Source organism: Mustelus asterias, chromosome 24 (genome assembly GCF_964213995.1).
Source record: "Mustelus asterias chromosome 24, sMusAst1.hap1.1, whole genome shotgun sequence".
Taxonomy (NCBI): Eukaryota; Metazoa; Chordata; class Chondrichthyes; order Carcharhiniformes; family Triakidae; genus Mustelus; species Mustelus asterias.
The window spans coordinates 40190586-40207380 of record NC_135824.1 but is presented as its reverse complement, the minus strand read 5'-3'; the positions used below and the strand labels follow the sequence as shown (position 1 = coordinate 40207380).

The window sequence follows — 16795 nt, the reverse complement described above, 5'->3', positions numbered from 1 at the left end:
AGATGGTGAGGGGAGGGAGAGGGAGATGGTGAGGGGAGGGAGAGGGAGATGGTGAGGGGAGGGAGAGGGAGATGGTGAGGGGAGGGAGAGGGAGATGGTGAGGGGAGGGAGAGGGAGATGGTGAGGGGAGGGAGAGGGAGATGGTGAGGGGAGGGAGAGGGAGATTTTGAGGGGAGGGAGAGGGAGAGGGAGATGGCGAGGGAGAGGGAGAGGGAGATGGCGAGGGGAGGGAGAGGGAGAGGGAGATGGTGAGGGGAGGGAGATGGTGAGGGGAGGGAGATGGCGAGGAGAGGGAGATGGTGAGGGGAGGGTGAGGAGAGGGTGAGGGGGAGGGCGATGGTGAGGAGAGGGAGATGGTGAGGAGAGGGAGATGGTGAGGGGAGGGAGAGAGAGAGAGAGAGGGTGGGGGGGGAGAGTTAGAGAGAGAGAGAGAGAGAGGGTGGGGGGAGGGAGAGAGAGAGAGGGTGGGGGGAGGGAGAGAGAGAGAGGGTGGGGGGAGAGAGAGAGGGTGGAGGGAGGGGGGGAGAGAGAGAGAGAGGGTGAGGGGAGGGAGAGAGAGGGGGTGAGGGGAGGGAGAGAGAGAGAGGGTGAGGGGGGGAGAGGGAGAGGGTGAGGGGATGGAGAGGGAGAGGGGGTGAGGGGATGGAGAGAGAGGGGGTGAGGGGAGGGAGAGAGAGGGGGTGAGGGGGAGGGAGAGAGAGAGGGGGTGAGGGGAGGGAGAGAGAGAGGGGGTGAGGGGAGGGAGAGAGAGAGGGGGTGAGGGGAGAGAGAGAGGGGGGTGAGGGGAGGGAGAGAGAGAGAGGGTGAGGGGAGGGAGGGGGTGAGGGGAGGGAGAGAGAGAGGGGGTGAGGGGAGGGAGAGAGAGAGTGGGGGTGAGGGGAGGGAGAGAGAGAGGGGGTGAGGGGAGGGAGAGAGAGAGGGGGTGAGGGGAGGGAGAGAGAGAGGGGTGAGGGGAGGGAGAGAGAGAGGGGGTGAGGGGAGGGAGAGAGAGAGGGGGTGAGGGGAGGGAGAGAGAGAGGGGGTGAGGGGAGGGAGAGAGAGAGGGGGTGAGGGGAGGGAGAGAGAGAGGGGGTGAGGGGAGGGAGAGAGAGGGGTGAGGGGAGGGAGAGAGAGGGGGGTGAGGGGAGGGAGAGAGCGAGAGGGTGAGGGGAGGGAGAGAGAGAGAGAGGGTGAGGGGAGGGAGAGAGAGAGAGGGTGAGGGGAGGGAGAGAGAGAGAGGGTGAGGGGAGGGAGAGAGAGAGAGGGTGAGGGGAGGGAGAGAGAGAGAGGGTGGGGGGAGGGAGAGAGAGAGAGGGTGAGGGGAGGGAGAGAGAGAGAGGGTGAGGGGAGGGAGAGAGAGAGAGGGTGAGGGGAGGGAGAGAGAGAGAGGGTGAGGGGAGGGAGAGAGAGAGAGGGTGAGGGGAGGGTGAGGGGAGGGAGGGAGAGAGAGAGAGAGAGGGTGAGGGGAGGGAGAGAGAGAGAGAGAGAGAGGGTGAGGGGAGGGAGAGAGAGAGAGGGTGAGGGGAGGGAGAGAGAGAGAGGGTGAGGGGAGGGAGAGAGAGAGAGGGTGAGGGGAGGGAGAGAGAGAGAGGGTGAGGGGAGGGAGAGAGAGAGAGGGTGAGGGGAGGGAGAGAGAGAGAGGGTGAGAGGAGGGAGAGAGAGAGAGGGTGAGGGGAGGGAGAGAGAGAGAGGGTGAGGGGAGGGTGAGGGGAGGGAGAGAGAGAGAGGGTGAGGGGAGGGTGAGGGGAGGGAGAGAGAGAGAGGGTGAGGGGAGGGAGAGAGGGAGAGGGGAGGGAGAGAGAGAGAGGGTGAGGGGAGGGAGAGAGAGAGAGGGAGAGAGAGGGGAGAGAGAGAGAGAGGGTGAGGGGAGGGAGAGAGAGGGGAGGGAGAGAGGGAGAGGGGAGGGAGAGAGAGAGAGGGTGAGGGGAGGGAGAGGGGAGGGAGAGAGAGAGAGGGTGAGGGGGAGAGAGAGAGAGGGAGAGAGAGGGGAGAGAGAGAGAGAGAGAGGGTGAGGGGAGGGAGAGAGAGAGGAGAGAGAGAGGGTGAGGGGAGGGAGAGAGGGTGAGGGGAGGGAGAGAGAGAGAGGGTGAGGGGGAGGGAGAGAGAGAGAGAGGGTGGGGGTAGGGGGAGAGAGAGAGACCGAGGGTGGGGGGAGGGGGAGAGAGGGTGGGGGGAGGGAGGGTGGTGCTCTGCGGGCTCCAGGTTGTGTTAGAGTTAACCAATCCCAGTTGCTGAGTGATCCAGCGTAACCGAGTATCTGCTCTTGGCTCAAACTGTAACTTTCAGATCAAAATCTCACACAAAAACACGTGTCCTGTGTATAGATTTTGTGTTGATCGTGTGTCATGGGGTCAGTGTAGCCCAGGAACAGGCCATTCAGCCCATTGAACCCATGCCAATACATGGGGTGGGGCGAGTGGGGGAGGAAGTGGTTAGGGGAGCAGAGGGTGGGGGGGAGTGGGTGGGCTTGGGGCGTGTATCTGCTCTCGCCCTTTGTCCATATAAGTTGAGAAACTAAGAGGTCTTGAGGACTTTCTCATCCCAAATTGAGAAGGGAGTGGGATCGGGAGCAGGAACCCTGGCTGCTTTGCCTCCTGCAGCCGCAGAGATACTGTGGAAGTTGTAGATCTGAGCAAACTGACTGCTGCACAAAGCCTGTAATGTGCAGACTCGAGCTCGAGTGTTTGTACCTTTTATTTTCACGGCTGGGTACAGTGTTTGCAATTTATTTTGTTTTCTTTCAGCGACCCAGGTGCTGCACATCCTGTCTGAATATGGCTGGTACATCCTCTTCTGCTCCATCGCCATCTATTTTCTTATGCAAAGAATCAATGGGATGCTGCAGTCAAGAAGCCACAAGCGGACCCAGGCTTCAGAGGCCCAGCTTGGTACAAAGTTTATTTCCATTTTTGAGTGGACTTTGCTTTTGTCAGCGCCTGATCTTTCTGAGTGTTTTGAACTTGTCAGTTTGAAATACTAGATTCCAGACTTTGAGATTGGGGTCAGTCACGTCATCATAGAAATCATAGAAACCCTACAGTACAGAAAGAGGCCATTCGGCCCATCGAGTCTGCACCGACCACAATCCCACCCAGGCCCTACCCCCATATCCCTACATATTTTACCCACTAATCCCTCTAACCTACGCATCTCAGGACACTAAGGGCAATTTTTAGCATGGCCAATCAACCTAACCCGCACATCTTTGGACTGTGGGAGGAAACCGGAGCACCCGGAGGAAACCCACGCAGACACGAGGAGAATGTGCAAACTCCACACAGACAGTGACCCGAGCCGGGAATCCAACCCAGGTCCCTGGAGCTGTGAAGCAGCAGTGCTAACCACTGTGCTACCGTGCCGCCCTGAATTATTTTATGAATTTGTAACTTTCCAATTTGAGCAGAATCGGGCGGGGTGCGGTGGTGGAAGCAGAGGTAATGTCGATGGACAGTAACCCTCTCGTCCCAGGTTATTGCTCCGAGGACATGGGTTCAAATCCCGTCACAGTAGCTGGTAATCAACTCGGTAACGGTGATGATTAAATCATTGTCGATTGTTGTAAAAAAAAATCCATCTGGTTCACTAATATCCTTCAGGGAAATAAATCTTCCATCCTTACCTGGTCTGGCCTACATGTGACTCCAGATCCACAGCAATGTGCTGAATCCCTGGATATGTCCTGTCTCACTGGCAGGATAGACCCGGCAGAGGTGGCAGGCAGCACAGGGTGGTATACAGTTGGGAGGGAGTTGCCCTGGAAGTCCTCAACGTTGACTCTGGGCCCCATGAAGTCCCATGAGCAAGGAAACCTCCTGCTGATTTTTCAATTACCGCCGATCTCCCCCTCAGCTGATGAATCAGTACTCCTCCATATTGAACACTACTTAGAGAAGTATTGAGGGTGGCAAGGGCGTAGAAAGCACTTTGGGTGGGGATTTCAATGCCCATCACCGAGTGGCTCAGTAATACCGCCACAGACTGAGCTGGCCGCGTCCTAAAGGGCATCGCGGCCAGATTGGGACTGCGGCAGGTGCTGACGGAACCAGGAGAGGAAAACATACTTGACCTCATCCTCACCAACCTGCCTGCCGCAGATGCATCTGTCCATGGCACTATCAGTAGGTGTGAGCACTGCAAAGTCCTTGTGGAGATGAAATTTCCTCTTCACATTGAGAATACCCTCCATCGTATTGTGTGGCACTATCACTGTCCTAAATGGGATAGATTTCAAACAGATCTAGCAACTCAAGACTGGGCATCCATGAGGCGCTGTGGGCCATCAACAGCAGCGGAACTGTACCCCAGCACAATCTGCAACCTCATGGCCCGGCATATCCCCCACTCAACCATTACCATCAAGCCAGAGGATCAACCCTGGTTCAATGGAGAGCACAGTAAGAAGTCTCACAACACCAGGTTAAAGTCCAACAGGTTTATTTGGTAGCAAATACCATAAGCTTTTGGAGCAATGCTCCTTCGTCAGATGGAGTGGTCTCTGTTCTCCAGAGACCACTCCACTTTAACCTGGTGTTGTGAGACTTCTTACTGTGCTTACCCCAGTCCAACGCCGGCATCTCCACATCAATGGAGAGTGCAGGAGGACATGCCGGGATCACCAGGCACACTTTAAATGAGTTGTTAACTTGGTGAAGCTATAACACAGGACTACTTGCATGCCAAATGGAAAAAGCAGCAAGTAATAGAGCTAAGCGTTCCCACAGCCAATGGATCAGGTCTAAGCTCTGCAGTTATGCCACGTCCAGCCATGAATGGAGATGGATAATTAAACAACTCACTGGAGGTGGAGGCTCCACAAATTCCCTCATTCTCAATGATGGAAGAGTCCAGCACATCAGTGCAAAAGGTAAGGTTGCATCATTTGTAACAATCTAACAAGCCAGAAGTGCGGAGTGGATGATTCCTCTTGGCCTCCTCTGGATCACAGATGTCAGTGTTCAGCCCATTCGATTCACTCCACACAATATCAATAAACAGCTGAAGGCACTGAATACTGTAAAGGCAATGGGCCCTTTAGTCCTGAATAGTCCTGAAGACTTGTACTCCAGGACTTGTTGTGCCCCTAGCCAAGCTCTTCCAATACAGCTACCACACTGGCATCTACCAGGCAATGTGGAAAATCGCTGAGGTATGTCCTTGCCCAAGAAGCAGGACAAATCCAACCCAGCTAATTACTGCCCCATCAGTCTACTCTCGATCATCAGTAAACTGTGAGAGGTCAATCAACTCAGCTCCAGGACATCACTGCAGGAGTGCTCAGGGTAGTGTCCTCGGCCCAACCATCTTCAGCTGCTTCAGCAATGACCTTCCCTCCGTCATAAGGTCAGAAGTTGAGATGTTCACTGATGATTGCACAATGTTCAGCACCATTTGCGATGACTCGTACTGAAACTGTCCATGTCCAAATGCAGTAAGACCTGGACAATATCCAGGTCTGTGCTCAAAAGTGGCAAATAACATTTGCGCCATACAAGTGCAAAGCAATGACCATCTTCAATAAGAGAGAATCCAACACTCTTCCTTGACATTCAATGGCATTACCACCACTGAATCCCTCACTGTCACCAACCTGGGGTCACCATTGAGCAGAAACTGAATTGTACTAGCCGTATAAATACTGTGATTACTGAGGCTGGGAATCCTGTGGAGACAACTCACCTTCTGACTCCCAGGATCTACACCATCTACAAGACCCAAGTCATGAATGTGATGGAATACTCTCCACTTGCCGGGATGAATACACTTCCAACAACACTCAAGAACTCGTGTATGGGTTAGGTGGATTGGCCATGCTAATTTGCCCCTTAATGTCCAAATAGGAATTGATTAGATGCATTACATAGAAACGAGAAGCAGGATAAAGGCAAAATACTGCGGATGCTGCGATCGGAAACAAAAACAGAAAATGCTGGAAAATCTCAGCAGGTCTGTCAGCATCTGTGGAGAGAGAATAGAGGCAAGGTTTTGAGTCTGGATGACCCTTTGTCAGAGCTGCTGACTGCCTTGTGTTTGGCGGCTGTTTGTTTCTTGCAGCAAGTCCATTTCTTCAGGATTGCAATTGATTAATCGCTTCCTTTTCCTTTTCATGTGATTTTGACCTCCAATTTTAGCCAGGTTGCGACTCGTGGGAGCCTTTCCCCTGCCTCTCCCGCCCTCCTCCTGCCTCCCCCCTCCGGCCCTCCCCCGGCCCTCCCGCCTTTCTCCATGGTTATTCAACTATTAAACTCACTTGATCCCTCCCCTCCAATTGATCCCTGTAAAGCCTCATGAAAGGGGAGTGACAGGAGGAAAGAGTGAGAGCCAAGCAGAAAGAGGAAATGTAAAGGATATGGCACGGAAACAAGGAATCATAGAATCCTGATAGGACAGAATGAGGCCATTTGGCCCATCAGGTCAGCACCAACAACAATCCTACCCAGGCCCCATCCCCACAACCCCACATATTTACCCCTCTAATCCTGCTAATCTACGCATCCTGGGACACTAAGGGGCAATTTAGCAATGCACCTGACCCGAGTGTGAGAGGAAACCGGACCCGGCCCCTCGCCGCCCCCACGTGCCCCCCCCCTCCCCCGCCCCTTCAGTGTATCCAAAACTGTGTTATTCAACACCAAGTTCCATCTTTGTCATTTAATCTCCCCATCCTCTGCCCTTTCCCTGACCTCTTCTGCTGCACCTGCCCGTCCCGTTTTGTTCATCAGTGTAAGACCTATCACATTTTTACCTTGGTTCCAAAGGAGGGTCATATGGGCTGGAAACATTAACTCTGTTTCCCTACCCAGAGATGCTGCTAAACCTGCTGAGTTTATCCAGCACTCATCCCTCACTGCCAAATGGCTCCTATACTTTCAGGTGAAGCACATTTCACTTGATGCTCCTTCAATTTGATCGATTGTATTTGCTGCTCCCAGTGCGGTCTCCTCTACACTGGGGAGATTAAACACAGACTGGGTGGCTGCTTTGTGGAACACCTTCCTCAAGTATGACCCCAACCTTCCTGTCACTTGCCAGTTTAACTCCGCATCTTGCTCTCATGTCCATCCTTAGCCTGCTGCAATCTTCGAGCAATCCCCAGTGCAAACTGGAAGAATAGCATAAAGGCAAAATACTGCGGATGTTGGAAGCAGAAAATGCTGGAGAGAAAGCTCTGACAAAGGGTCATCCAGACTCAAAACGTTGGCTCTATTCTCCTCCACAGATGCTCTCAGACCTGCTGAGCTTTCTCCTGCATTTTCTGTTTTTATTTCAGATTTCCAACATCCACAGTATTTTGCTTTTATCTCTCACTTTCTATTTAAATGTGGAAGAGTTAACGAGCTTCAATATCAGTAAAACAATGGAGGAAAGAAGCAGGACATTCTGGGCAAACTCAGCTTGGGCAGCGTCTGTGGAGAAAGAAACGTTTTGAGTCTGTGTGGCCTTTCAATAGAGAGTGATATAGAAACTGAGAACAAAGATTCATCTTCAGAACCCAATGATTTCCACCCCGTTTTCTGTCTTCAGATTTTTGCTTTTTAACAATTGGACTTGCATTTTATGATGGATGGTACAGTGACGAATATGGCAGAGAACTCCTGAACCAATTGGATTTAGGGTGAAGAGGGAGGCTTTAAAATCTTTTTGGGTTGTTGAATCAAAAGTCATCTTAATTCCTCAGTTTTAATTATCTTTGATCTAGTTCAAAGAACAGTAAGAAGTTTAACAACACCAGGTTAAAGTCCAACAGGTTTATTTGGTAGCAAAAACCACACAAGCTTTCGGAGCTCCAAGCCCCTTCTTCAGGTGAGTGGGCCAGAGATTACCTGTTGCTATGGGTGTTTGTTATTTGTATGGTTGAGTAACATTGACAGTCAGAAAACCTGTTACTGAAGTGAAGCTGGAAGTACATTTTTGAATAAATTGCTTCATGTATGCAGCATATTGAACTGTTTTATTGTGTTTGAGATTAGAACCATCGTTAATTCTGAGACGGCAGGAAGCGATGGACGCTGCTCGCTATCGGATGCAGCAGGAACTGGATGCACAGGCAGCTAAATACCGAGAAAAACAGAAAGAGGTAAGGGTGCAGCGAATCACCGAGGAACTGCTGGTGAAATTATTGACCCGGTAGAGGCGGCTGATTCTTTCAGTACGAGGAAACACACTTTCAAAATTTACCAAAGACACAGAAGTGTTTTGGCTAGCAGGAAGGTCAGGAACCAGTGCGCAGACATTCCAGAAGAATTACTTGGAAAAACCTGAGAGAGAGAGAGAGGGGGGGGGGGGGGGGGGTGGGGGAGCTGAGGAGAAAGTTTGGTTTAACAGCGAGTTGTTGTGCTTGGTCATGTTGGAACATGATGTGGAGGTGCCGGCGTTGGACTGGGTTGGACCATGTTGGAACACACAGACCGAAAGACTAGGGTCGGCAAAGTCAATTCTGGCTTTCGAAATGGACTTTGATAGCTAAAACCATAGAACTGATACAGCGTAGAAGGGGCCTATTCGGCCCATCTTGTCCATGCTGACCCAAATACACCCAGGTGCCTTTCTAATCCCATCTTCCTGCACCCGGCCCATAGCCCTGTAGTTTACAGCATTTAAGGTGCAGTTCCAAATTCTTTTCAAACAAGTTTAGGGTCTCTGCCACCACCACCAACTCAGGCAGTGAATTCCAGACAAACACCACCCGCTGTGTTAAAATGTTTTCCCTCATGTCCCCTCTACACCTCCTGCCACTTATCTTGAATCTATGTGCCCTGGTGTTTGGACTTTCTGCCAAGGGAAACAGGTTGCTCCTGTCTACTCTCCCTTCACAATTCTGTACCTCAGTCATGTCACCCCTCAGCCTTCTCTGTTCCAAGGAAAACAGCCCCAACCTCTCCAATCTCTCCTTGTAGCTACAATTCTCCAGCCCTGGCACCATTCTAGTAAACCTCCTCTGCATTCTCTCCAGAGCAATTACTTCCTGTAATATGGTGACCAGAACTGCACACAATACTCCAGTTGTGGCCTCACCAGTGACTTTACAGTTTCACCATTATATTTTGTATTCTATACTCCTGCCAGTGAAGGAGAACATTCCATATGGGCTCTTTACAACTTTGTCTACCTGTACTGCTACCTTTAGGGATCTGTGCACTTACACACCAAGATTTCTCACTTCATCTGTCCCTCTCAGTATATTCCCTTTTACTGTTTGACCTCTCTAAATGCATTACTTCACATTTATCAGAGTTGAACTCCATCTGCCACTTTCATGCCCACTCCACCAACCCAACTACGTCAGCTTGGAGCTTACAGCTTTCCTTTACAAGATGAAGGCAGGTAAAATCACCACTCTGCTGCACCCCCTCCCTGATGAGCTCAATGCATTCTATGACCGTTTTGAGCAAGAGGTCAGCGAGAGCACGCCCTCCATCCCGAAACCTTGGACGAACCTGTATCCGGGGTCACCTCTGCTGACATCAGAGCAGCCTTCTCAAAGGTCAACCCACAGAAAGCGACTGGTCTGGATGTCCGGGGACATCTTCAGCCTCTCTCTCTACACCAATCTGAGGTCCCTACCTGCTTCAAGATGACGGCCATCATCCCAGTACCAAAGAAAAGCCAGCCTTAATGACTATCGTCTGGTGGCTCTGACAACCATCATTATGAAGTGCTTTGAAAGGTTAGTCATGGCACTAATCAATTCCTGCCTACCAGACTGCCTGGATCCACTACAGTTCACCTACCGCCGCAACAGGTCCACAGCAGATGCCATCGCCCTGGCCCTGCACTCCACCCTGGAACACCTAGGTAACAAAGACATTTATGTCAGATTCCTATTTATTGACTACGGCTCAGCCTTCAACACCATTATTCCTACAAAACTCATCTCCATGGCCTGCGGCTCAACTCCTCCCTCTATAACTGGATCCTAGACTTCCTAACCCACAGACTGCAGTCAGTAAGGATAGGCAACAACACCACCTCCACGATCATCCTCAACACCAGTGCCCCACAAGGCTGTGTTCTCAGCCCCCTACTGTGCTCCTTATACACAATACAGCACAGGAACAGGCCCTTTGGCCCTCCATGACTGTGTGGCCAAGTTCCCCTCCAACTCGATTTTCAAGTTTGCTGATGACACCACCGTAGTGGGTCGGATCTCAAACAATGATGAGACAGAGTACAGGAATGAGAGAGAGAATCTGGTGAAGTGGTGCGGCAACAATAATCTCTCCCTCAATGTCAACAAAATGAAGGAGATAGATGTTGACTTCAGGAAGCGTAGAGGAGAACATGCCCCTGTCTACATCAATGGGGACAAAGTAGAAAGGGTCGAGATCTTCAAGTTTTTAGGTGTCCAGATCACCAACAACCTGTCCTGGTCCCTCCATGAGGATGCTATAGTTAAGAAAGCCCACTAACGCCTCTACTTTCTCAGGAGACTGAGGAAATTTAGTATGTCCGCTACAACTCTCACCAACTTTTACAGATGCACCTTCGAAAGCATTCTTTCTGATTCTATCATAGAAATCATAGAAACCCTACAGTGCAGAAGGAGGCCATTCAGCCCATCGAGTCTGCACCGACCACAATCCCACCCAGATCCTACCCCCATATCCCTACATATTTACCTGCTAATCCCTCATACCTACGCATTTCAGGACTCTTAAGGGGCAATTTTTAGCATTACCAATCAACCTAACCCACATATCTTTGGACTGTGGGAGGAAACCGGAGCACCCGGAGGAAACCCACGCAGACACGAGGAGAATGTGCAAACTCCACACAGACAGTGACCCAAGCCGGGAATTGAACCCTGGAGCTGTGAAGCAGCAGTGCTAACCACTGTGCTATCGTGCCGCCCACAGTTTGGTATGGCTCCTGCTCTGCCCAAGACTTCAAGAAACTACAAAGGGTCGTGAATGAAGCTCAGTCTATCACTCAAACCAGCCTCCCATCTATTGATTCCGTCTACACTTCCCACTGCCTCGGCAAAGCAGCCAGCATAATCAAGGACCCCATGCACTCCGGACATTCTCTCTTCCACTTTCTTCAGTTGGGAAAAAGATACAAAAGTCTGAGCACACGTACCAACTGACTCAAGAACAGCTTCTTCCCTGCTGCCATCAGACTTTTTTGAATGGACCTACTTTGCATTAAGTTGATCTTTCTCTACACCCTAGCTATGACTGTAACACCACATTCTGCACTCTCTCCTTTCCTTCTCTATGTACGATATGCTTTGTCTAACGTGCAAAAAACAATGTTTTTCACAATACTAATACATGTGACAAATCAAATACACTATCCACTACATGGCCATATTTTATGTCATCTGCAAATTTCGCAATTGTGCCCCCCAGGTTCAAATCCAAATCGTTAATATATAAAACAAACAGCAAGAGTCCCAACACCAATCCCTGAAGAACACCACTTGAAACAGATTTCCAATTGCAAGGGCAGCCATCAACTGTTACCCTTTGTTTCCTGTTACTAAGCCAACTTTGGGTCCAATTCACCACATTACCCTGTATCCCATAGGCTTTTACTTTTTTGACCAGTCTGCCATGTGGAACCTTGTCAAATACCTTGCTAAAACCCATGTAGACAACATCCACTGCACTACTTTTATTGATCCTCCTGTCACTTATTCAAAGAAGTCAATCAAATTTGTAAAGCATGACCTTCTCTTAAAGCCATGCTGACTATTCCTGGCTAGTTCATGTCAGTGACAGTTTATCCAATTTCTCAGGATTGATTCTTAATAACTTGCCCCTCACTGAAGTAAAACTAACTGGCCTAAAACTGTTTGGCATTTCCTTCGTTAAGTAACGGAACCACATTTACATTCCTCCAGTCCTCTGGTACCTCGCCTGTGTCTAGTAAAGATTGGAAAATTATCCTCGGAGCGTCTGTCATTTCCTCCTTGACCTCCTCCTAGGGAACACTCGTTCTGGCTCTGGCAACTTATCCATTTTTAAGGATTGTCAACTGCTCTAACACTTCCTCTCTCGTTATGTTTATTTTATCCAATATTTCACAATGCTCCTCTTGGATTACTATATCTGCATCATCCCTTTCCTTAAGGGGGAATGAGCAGATGGAATAAAATGGCCAAAGCAGTTTAATGTAGATCAGTGTGAGATGGTTCAAAGGAACACCAGGAATGGGATGCACTCAATGGAAAGGCAATGGAGAGGGCGGAAAAACTGAAGGACTCGGTCAGAGCACAGATCAGTACTGGCGTTATTATCACAATTTGGGTTTTATGAATAGAGTACGAAAGTATGGAAGTAATGGAGAATAGAGAAGTGTGGTGCAATGGTGGTTGTGTGAAGTTCTTGTTATTACATTGCAGATTGAAGAAGAGAAAAGGAGAGAGAAAATTGAAGCTTGGGAAAATATGCAAGAAGGGAAGAGCTCCCGGAAGAGGACAAGCCCACATCCTGTAATGTGATCTTGTTATGTTTTGTTGTTATTTATGAGCAAGATGTTTATAATGGCCGCTTTCTAATCTGGATTGGCAGTGCTAATACAACAACAATAATTGCTTTATTTTTGTTCAACATCAGGAGTCAGAATTCACCACAACGAGTACAGCAAAGCCCAAGTCTGAGAAGAAGCCTCTGAGAGCTGGTAAGTCCTGACGGTCATTGTTCACATTAGACAACATGTTCAGGAACAATACACACACATCAATATTTTAAAGTTGCTGAAGTGAAACAAAATATTACCAACACATCCGTTTAAATTGGCATAGAGCTGCGTAAGAGCTGCCAAGTTGTGAATAACAATTGTTGCATCAGCAGGCTATGGGAGAACAATTATCTCCAGGTGATGATGTGGATCAGCTAGAATAGAGTCTGATTCAACTTCGAAGATCAATGTTCCTCTGTGGAGGAACGAGCGGGCGGGTCTCTCTGTGTGCAGAGACTGTGAGCGGGCGGGTCTCTCTGTGCGGAGACTGTGAGCAGGCGGGTCTCCGTCTCAGTGCTAAATGATGGCCCACTTATCCTGAGACTGTGCCCTTGCGTTTCAGATTCCCTGACTAGAAACAATAGGAATTAGGAGTGAGAGTCGGCAATTCAGCCCTTTGTACCTGCTCTGCCATTCTATATCATCATGGCTGATCTCCATCCCATCCTAACTCCAATTTCCTGCCCTTTCCCCATAGCTCTTTATCGAATATTAATCAATCTCTTTCTTGTATCCATTGATTGATTGATTTCTGCATCCACAGCACTCTGGGGCAATGATTTCCATAGATTCACAACCCTCTGTGAGAAGTAGCTTCTCCTTATCTCTGTCTTGAACCTCTCTCCTCTTACTCTATTCTAGAAAGGGGAATATTTGGTTAACTTTTACTTTATCAATCCTGATGAGTATTTAATATACCTCAATCAAATCCCCCCCCCATTCTTCTGTACTCCAGCAAGTACAATCTCAAGCTACTCAACAGCTCCTCATACAACAGCCTCTTCAAACCTGGAATCAACCTAGTGAACCTCTTCTGAACCGCCTCCAGTGCCACCACATCCGTCCTCAAAGAAGGTGACCAGAACTGAGCACAATACTCCGTGTGGTCTCACCAATGCCTTATAGAATTATAACACTTCTCTACTTTTATACTCCGGGCCCTTTGCAATAAATGCCAAGATTCCATTTGCCTTCCTCATAATGTTCTGCACCTGCATACCCACTTTCTGAGACTCATGCACAAGGACACCCAGATCCCTCTGCACAGACGCCTGTTTCCCACTTAAATAGTAATTTGCCCTTTTATTTTTCCAGCCAAAATGGATAACCTCGCATTTATCCACATCAAACTCCATCTTCCAGATTCTGGCCCATTCCCCTAGTCTGTCAATATCCATTTGTAAACTTTTTATCTCCTCATCACAGCCTTTCCCACCTATTTTTGTGTCATCAGCAAATTTCACTGTGTTACACCTCTGTCCCTGTCTAGATCATAGATATAGATTGTAAACAGTTGTGGTCTGAGAACTGAACCCTGCAGGACCCCACTAGTTACAGATCGCCAACTGGAGAAGGACCCATTTATCCCAACCCTTGCTTTCTATCAGTCAATCTCTGAGCATCTCCTCTATCAAGCCCTTCAGAAGCAGGTTTCAGTCTTATTCCTCTAAACTCCACAGTCCAATATAGTTCACTCTACACACCACCTCATTGTGGGACAATCTCCAGGGAGCAATTGAGTGAACTTTCACTGTACCGTCTCCAATGCAAGTAAATGTCAAGATCAAAATTGCACACCCTCTTCCAGCTGTGGTCTCATCAAAACCCTGTATAACTACTGAGACTTCTTTATTGATGTATTCTACTCCCAATGCAATAAAGGCTAACATGTCATTTGCCTTTCTAATCGCTTGCTGCATCCACTTGGTAATGTTCACTGTTCCTTGGCATAACCAAGTACCTTTAAACATCAACCTTTACAAATTTCTCACATTTTAAATATTGTGCTTTTTTAATTTTTTATGACCAAATTAACCTCACACTGCCCCATACTTTTCTCAATCTGCTATTTTGTTGCCCTTTCATTTAACATGTCAGTATTTCTTTGTGGTCCCTGTGTCCTCCCCACAACTTACCTTCCCATTTCACATGGTATCCTCAGCAAACTTGCATACCTTACTCTGTCTCTTCATCTAAGTCACTAATATAGACTGTAAATAGCTGAGATCCCAACACGGATCCTTGCGGCACTCCACTATTCACCTGCCAGTCCATTTGGAAAAATCCCCATTTGTATCCATTAACCAATCCTCTATTCATGGTGATATATTTCCCATACTCTATGGACCCTTACCTTACCTGTGAACCTTTTTTATGGTACCTTATCGAATGACTTTTGAAACTAGGTACACTCATAGAGTCACAGACCATACAGTACAGAAGAGGCCCTTGGGCCCATTGAGTCCTCACCAACACATTAGAAACGCCTGAACTCTCATTTAAACCCATCTGCCAGCACTTGGCCCACAGGCCTGAATGTTATGATGTGCCAAGTGTTCATCCAGGTGCTTTTTAAAGGATGTGAGGCAGCCCGCCTCCACCACTCTCCCAGGCAGCGCATTCCAGACCCTCACCACCCTCTGGGTAAAAAGGGTTTTTCCTCACATCCCCCTAAACCGCCTGCCCCTCACCTTGAACCTATGTCCCCTTAATGACTGACCCTTCAACTAAGGGGAACAGCTGCTCCTTATCCCCTCTGTCCATGTCTCTCATAATCTTGCACACCTCGATCAGGTCGCCCCCTCAGTCTTCTCTGCTCCAACGAAAACAACCTGAGCTTACATAACCGAATTTCATAATTTAAATTTTCCATCCCAGGCAGCATCCTGGTGAATCTCCTCTGCACCCCCTTATGCCTTTTTCACCACCCTAACATGCCCTTGCGTCTCAAGAGATCTGTGGACAAATACGCCCCTTTGTTCCACAGAACTTCCTACCATTCATTGAATACCTTCTTGTCAGAGTACTCCTTCCAAAGTGTATTACCTCACACTTTTCAGGGTAAAATTCCATCTGCTATTTATCTGCCCATTTGACTATTCTGTTTATATCTTCTTGTAGCCCAAGACACTCCGCCTCACTTAACTACCCAGCCAATCTTTGTGTCATCTGCAAACTTACTAATTCTACCCCCCCACATGGTCATCAATGTCATTTATATAAATGACGAATAATAGGGGGCCCAACACAGATCCCTGTGGTACACCACTGGACACTGGCTTCCAGTCACTACAGCAGCCTTCTTGTCATCACCCTCTGCCTCCTGTAGCTGAGCCAATTTTGAATCCACTTTATCAAATTACCCTGTATCCAATGTGAATTTACCTTCTTTACAAGTCTCCCATGTGGGATCTTGTCAAAGGCTTTGCTGAAATCCATATAAACTGCATCAACTGCACTACTCTTGTCTACACACCTGGTCACCTCCTTTGTTAGGCATTACCCTCCCTCTAACAAAGTCATGCTGACTATCCCTAATCAAGTTTTGCCTCTCCAAGTGGAGATAGATGCTCTCCTTCAGAGGTTTCTCTAATAGTTTCCCTACCACTGACATGAGACTCGCTGGTCTGTAGTTCCCTGGTTTATCTCTGCATCCTTCTTAAACATAGGATCTCTCCAAGGAGCAGTACAGATATCTAGCAGTTTGGACAATGGGTCCTTGCGGTGAACGGGTCAAATGGATGAACAGTGGAATGTGCTTTTCTGATTAAAATGTTGAAATGACAAAGATAGTTTGTTGGATTTTGTAGGTTTTAATCCTCTGACGGGAGATGGTGGAGGCTCTTGTAGCTGGAGACCAGGTCGGAGGGGACCATCTTCTGGGGCATGAGGTTAAAGGTCGGTCAGTGGCCACTCCTACGGTCAGCACTGACCACAGTTGGCGATGCACTATCCTGTTACCAAAGCTGGTCAAGTTGTGATTTTATTCTGCTTTGATTAGTCTGTTAGTCACACCTGATTTTCAATATTCACTTTTTATTAATGAAAAGAATCAGATCTCTCAAAATAATTATATTGATTTTAACTAAAACTTGATGAAATTGACAGCTATGAATGATGCCATCCTTATAAATGGCAGCCCAGCCAATGAGGATGTCTGAGAATGGACATGGATAGTGGCAGTAAATAGTTGTGTAACGTGAACATTCCTTGCTTTTAAATACCAAAATGTCTGAGTAAGTTTATTTTGGCTAAAGATTAAAAGCTTTAAATATGTTTGAGATTCCAGCTGTGAAATGACTAAAATGTTGTATTTATTTTCTCCATCTTGATATATAATAAATGTACAACATCC

General features: G+C 48.3%; 1 protein-coding gene across 1 annotated transcript in view; it reads left to right on the top strand.

Moving 5' to 3' along the window:
* selenos (selenoprotein S) overlaps window positions 1-16795 on the top strand; it is an 18493-nt gene extending 1698 nt beyond the window's left edge. Inside the window, exons 2-6 of the mRNA XM_078241599.1 lie at window positions 2724-2867; window positions 7947-8053; window positions 12323-12412; window positions 12537-12600; window positions 16251-16795. Coding sequence (XP_078097725.1) covers window positions 2724-2867; window positions 7947-8053; window positions 12323-12412; window positions 12537-12600; window positions 16251-16330 — 485 coding nt within the window. The 3' untranslated portion in view covers window positions 16331-16795. The remainder of the gene's footprint in view (window positions 1-2723; window positions 2868-7946; window positions 8054-12322; window positions 12413-12536; window positions 12601-16250) is intronic.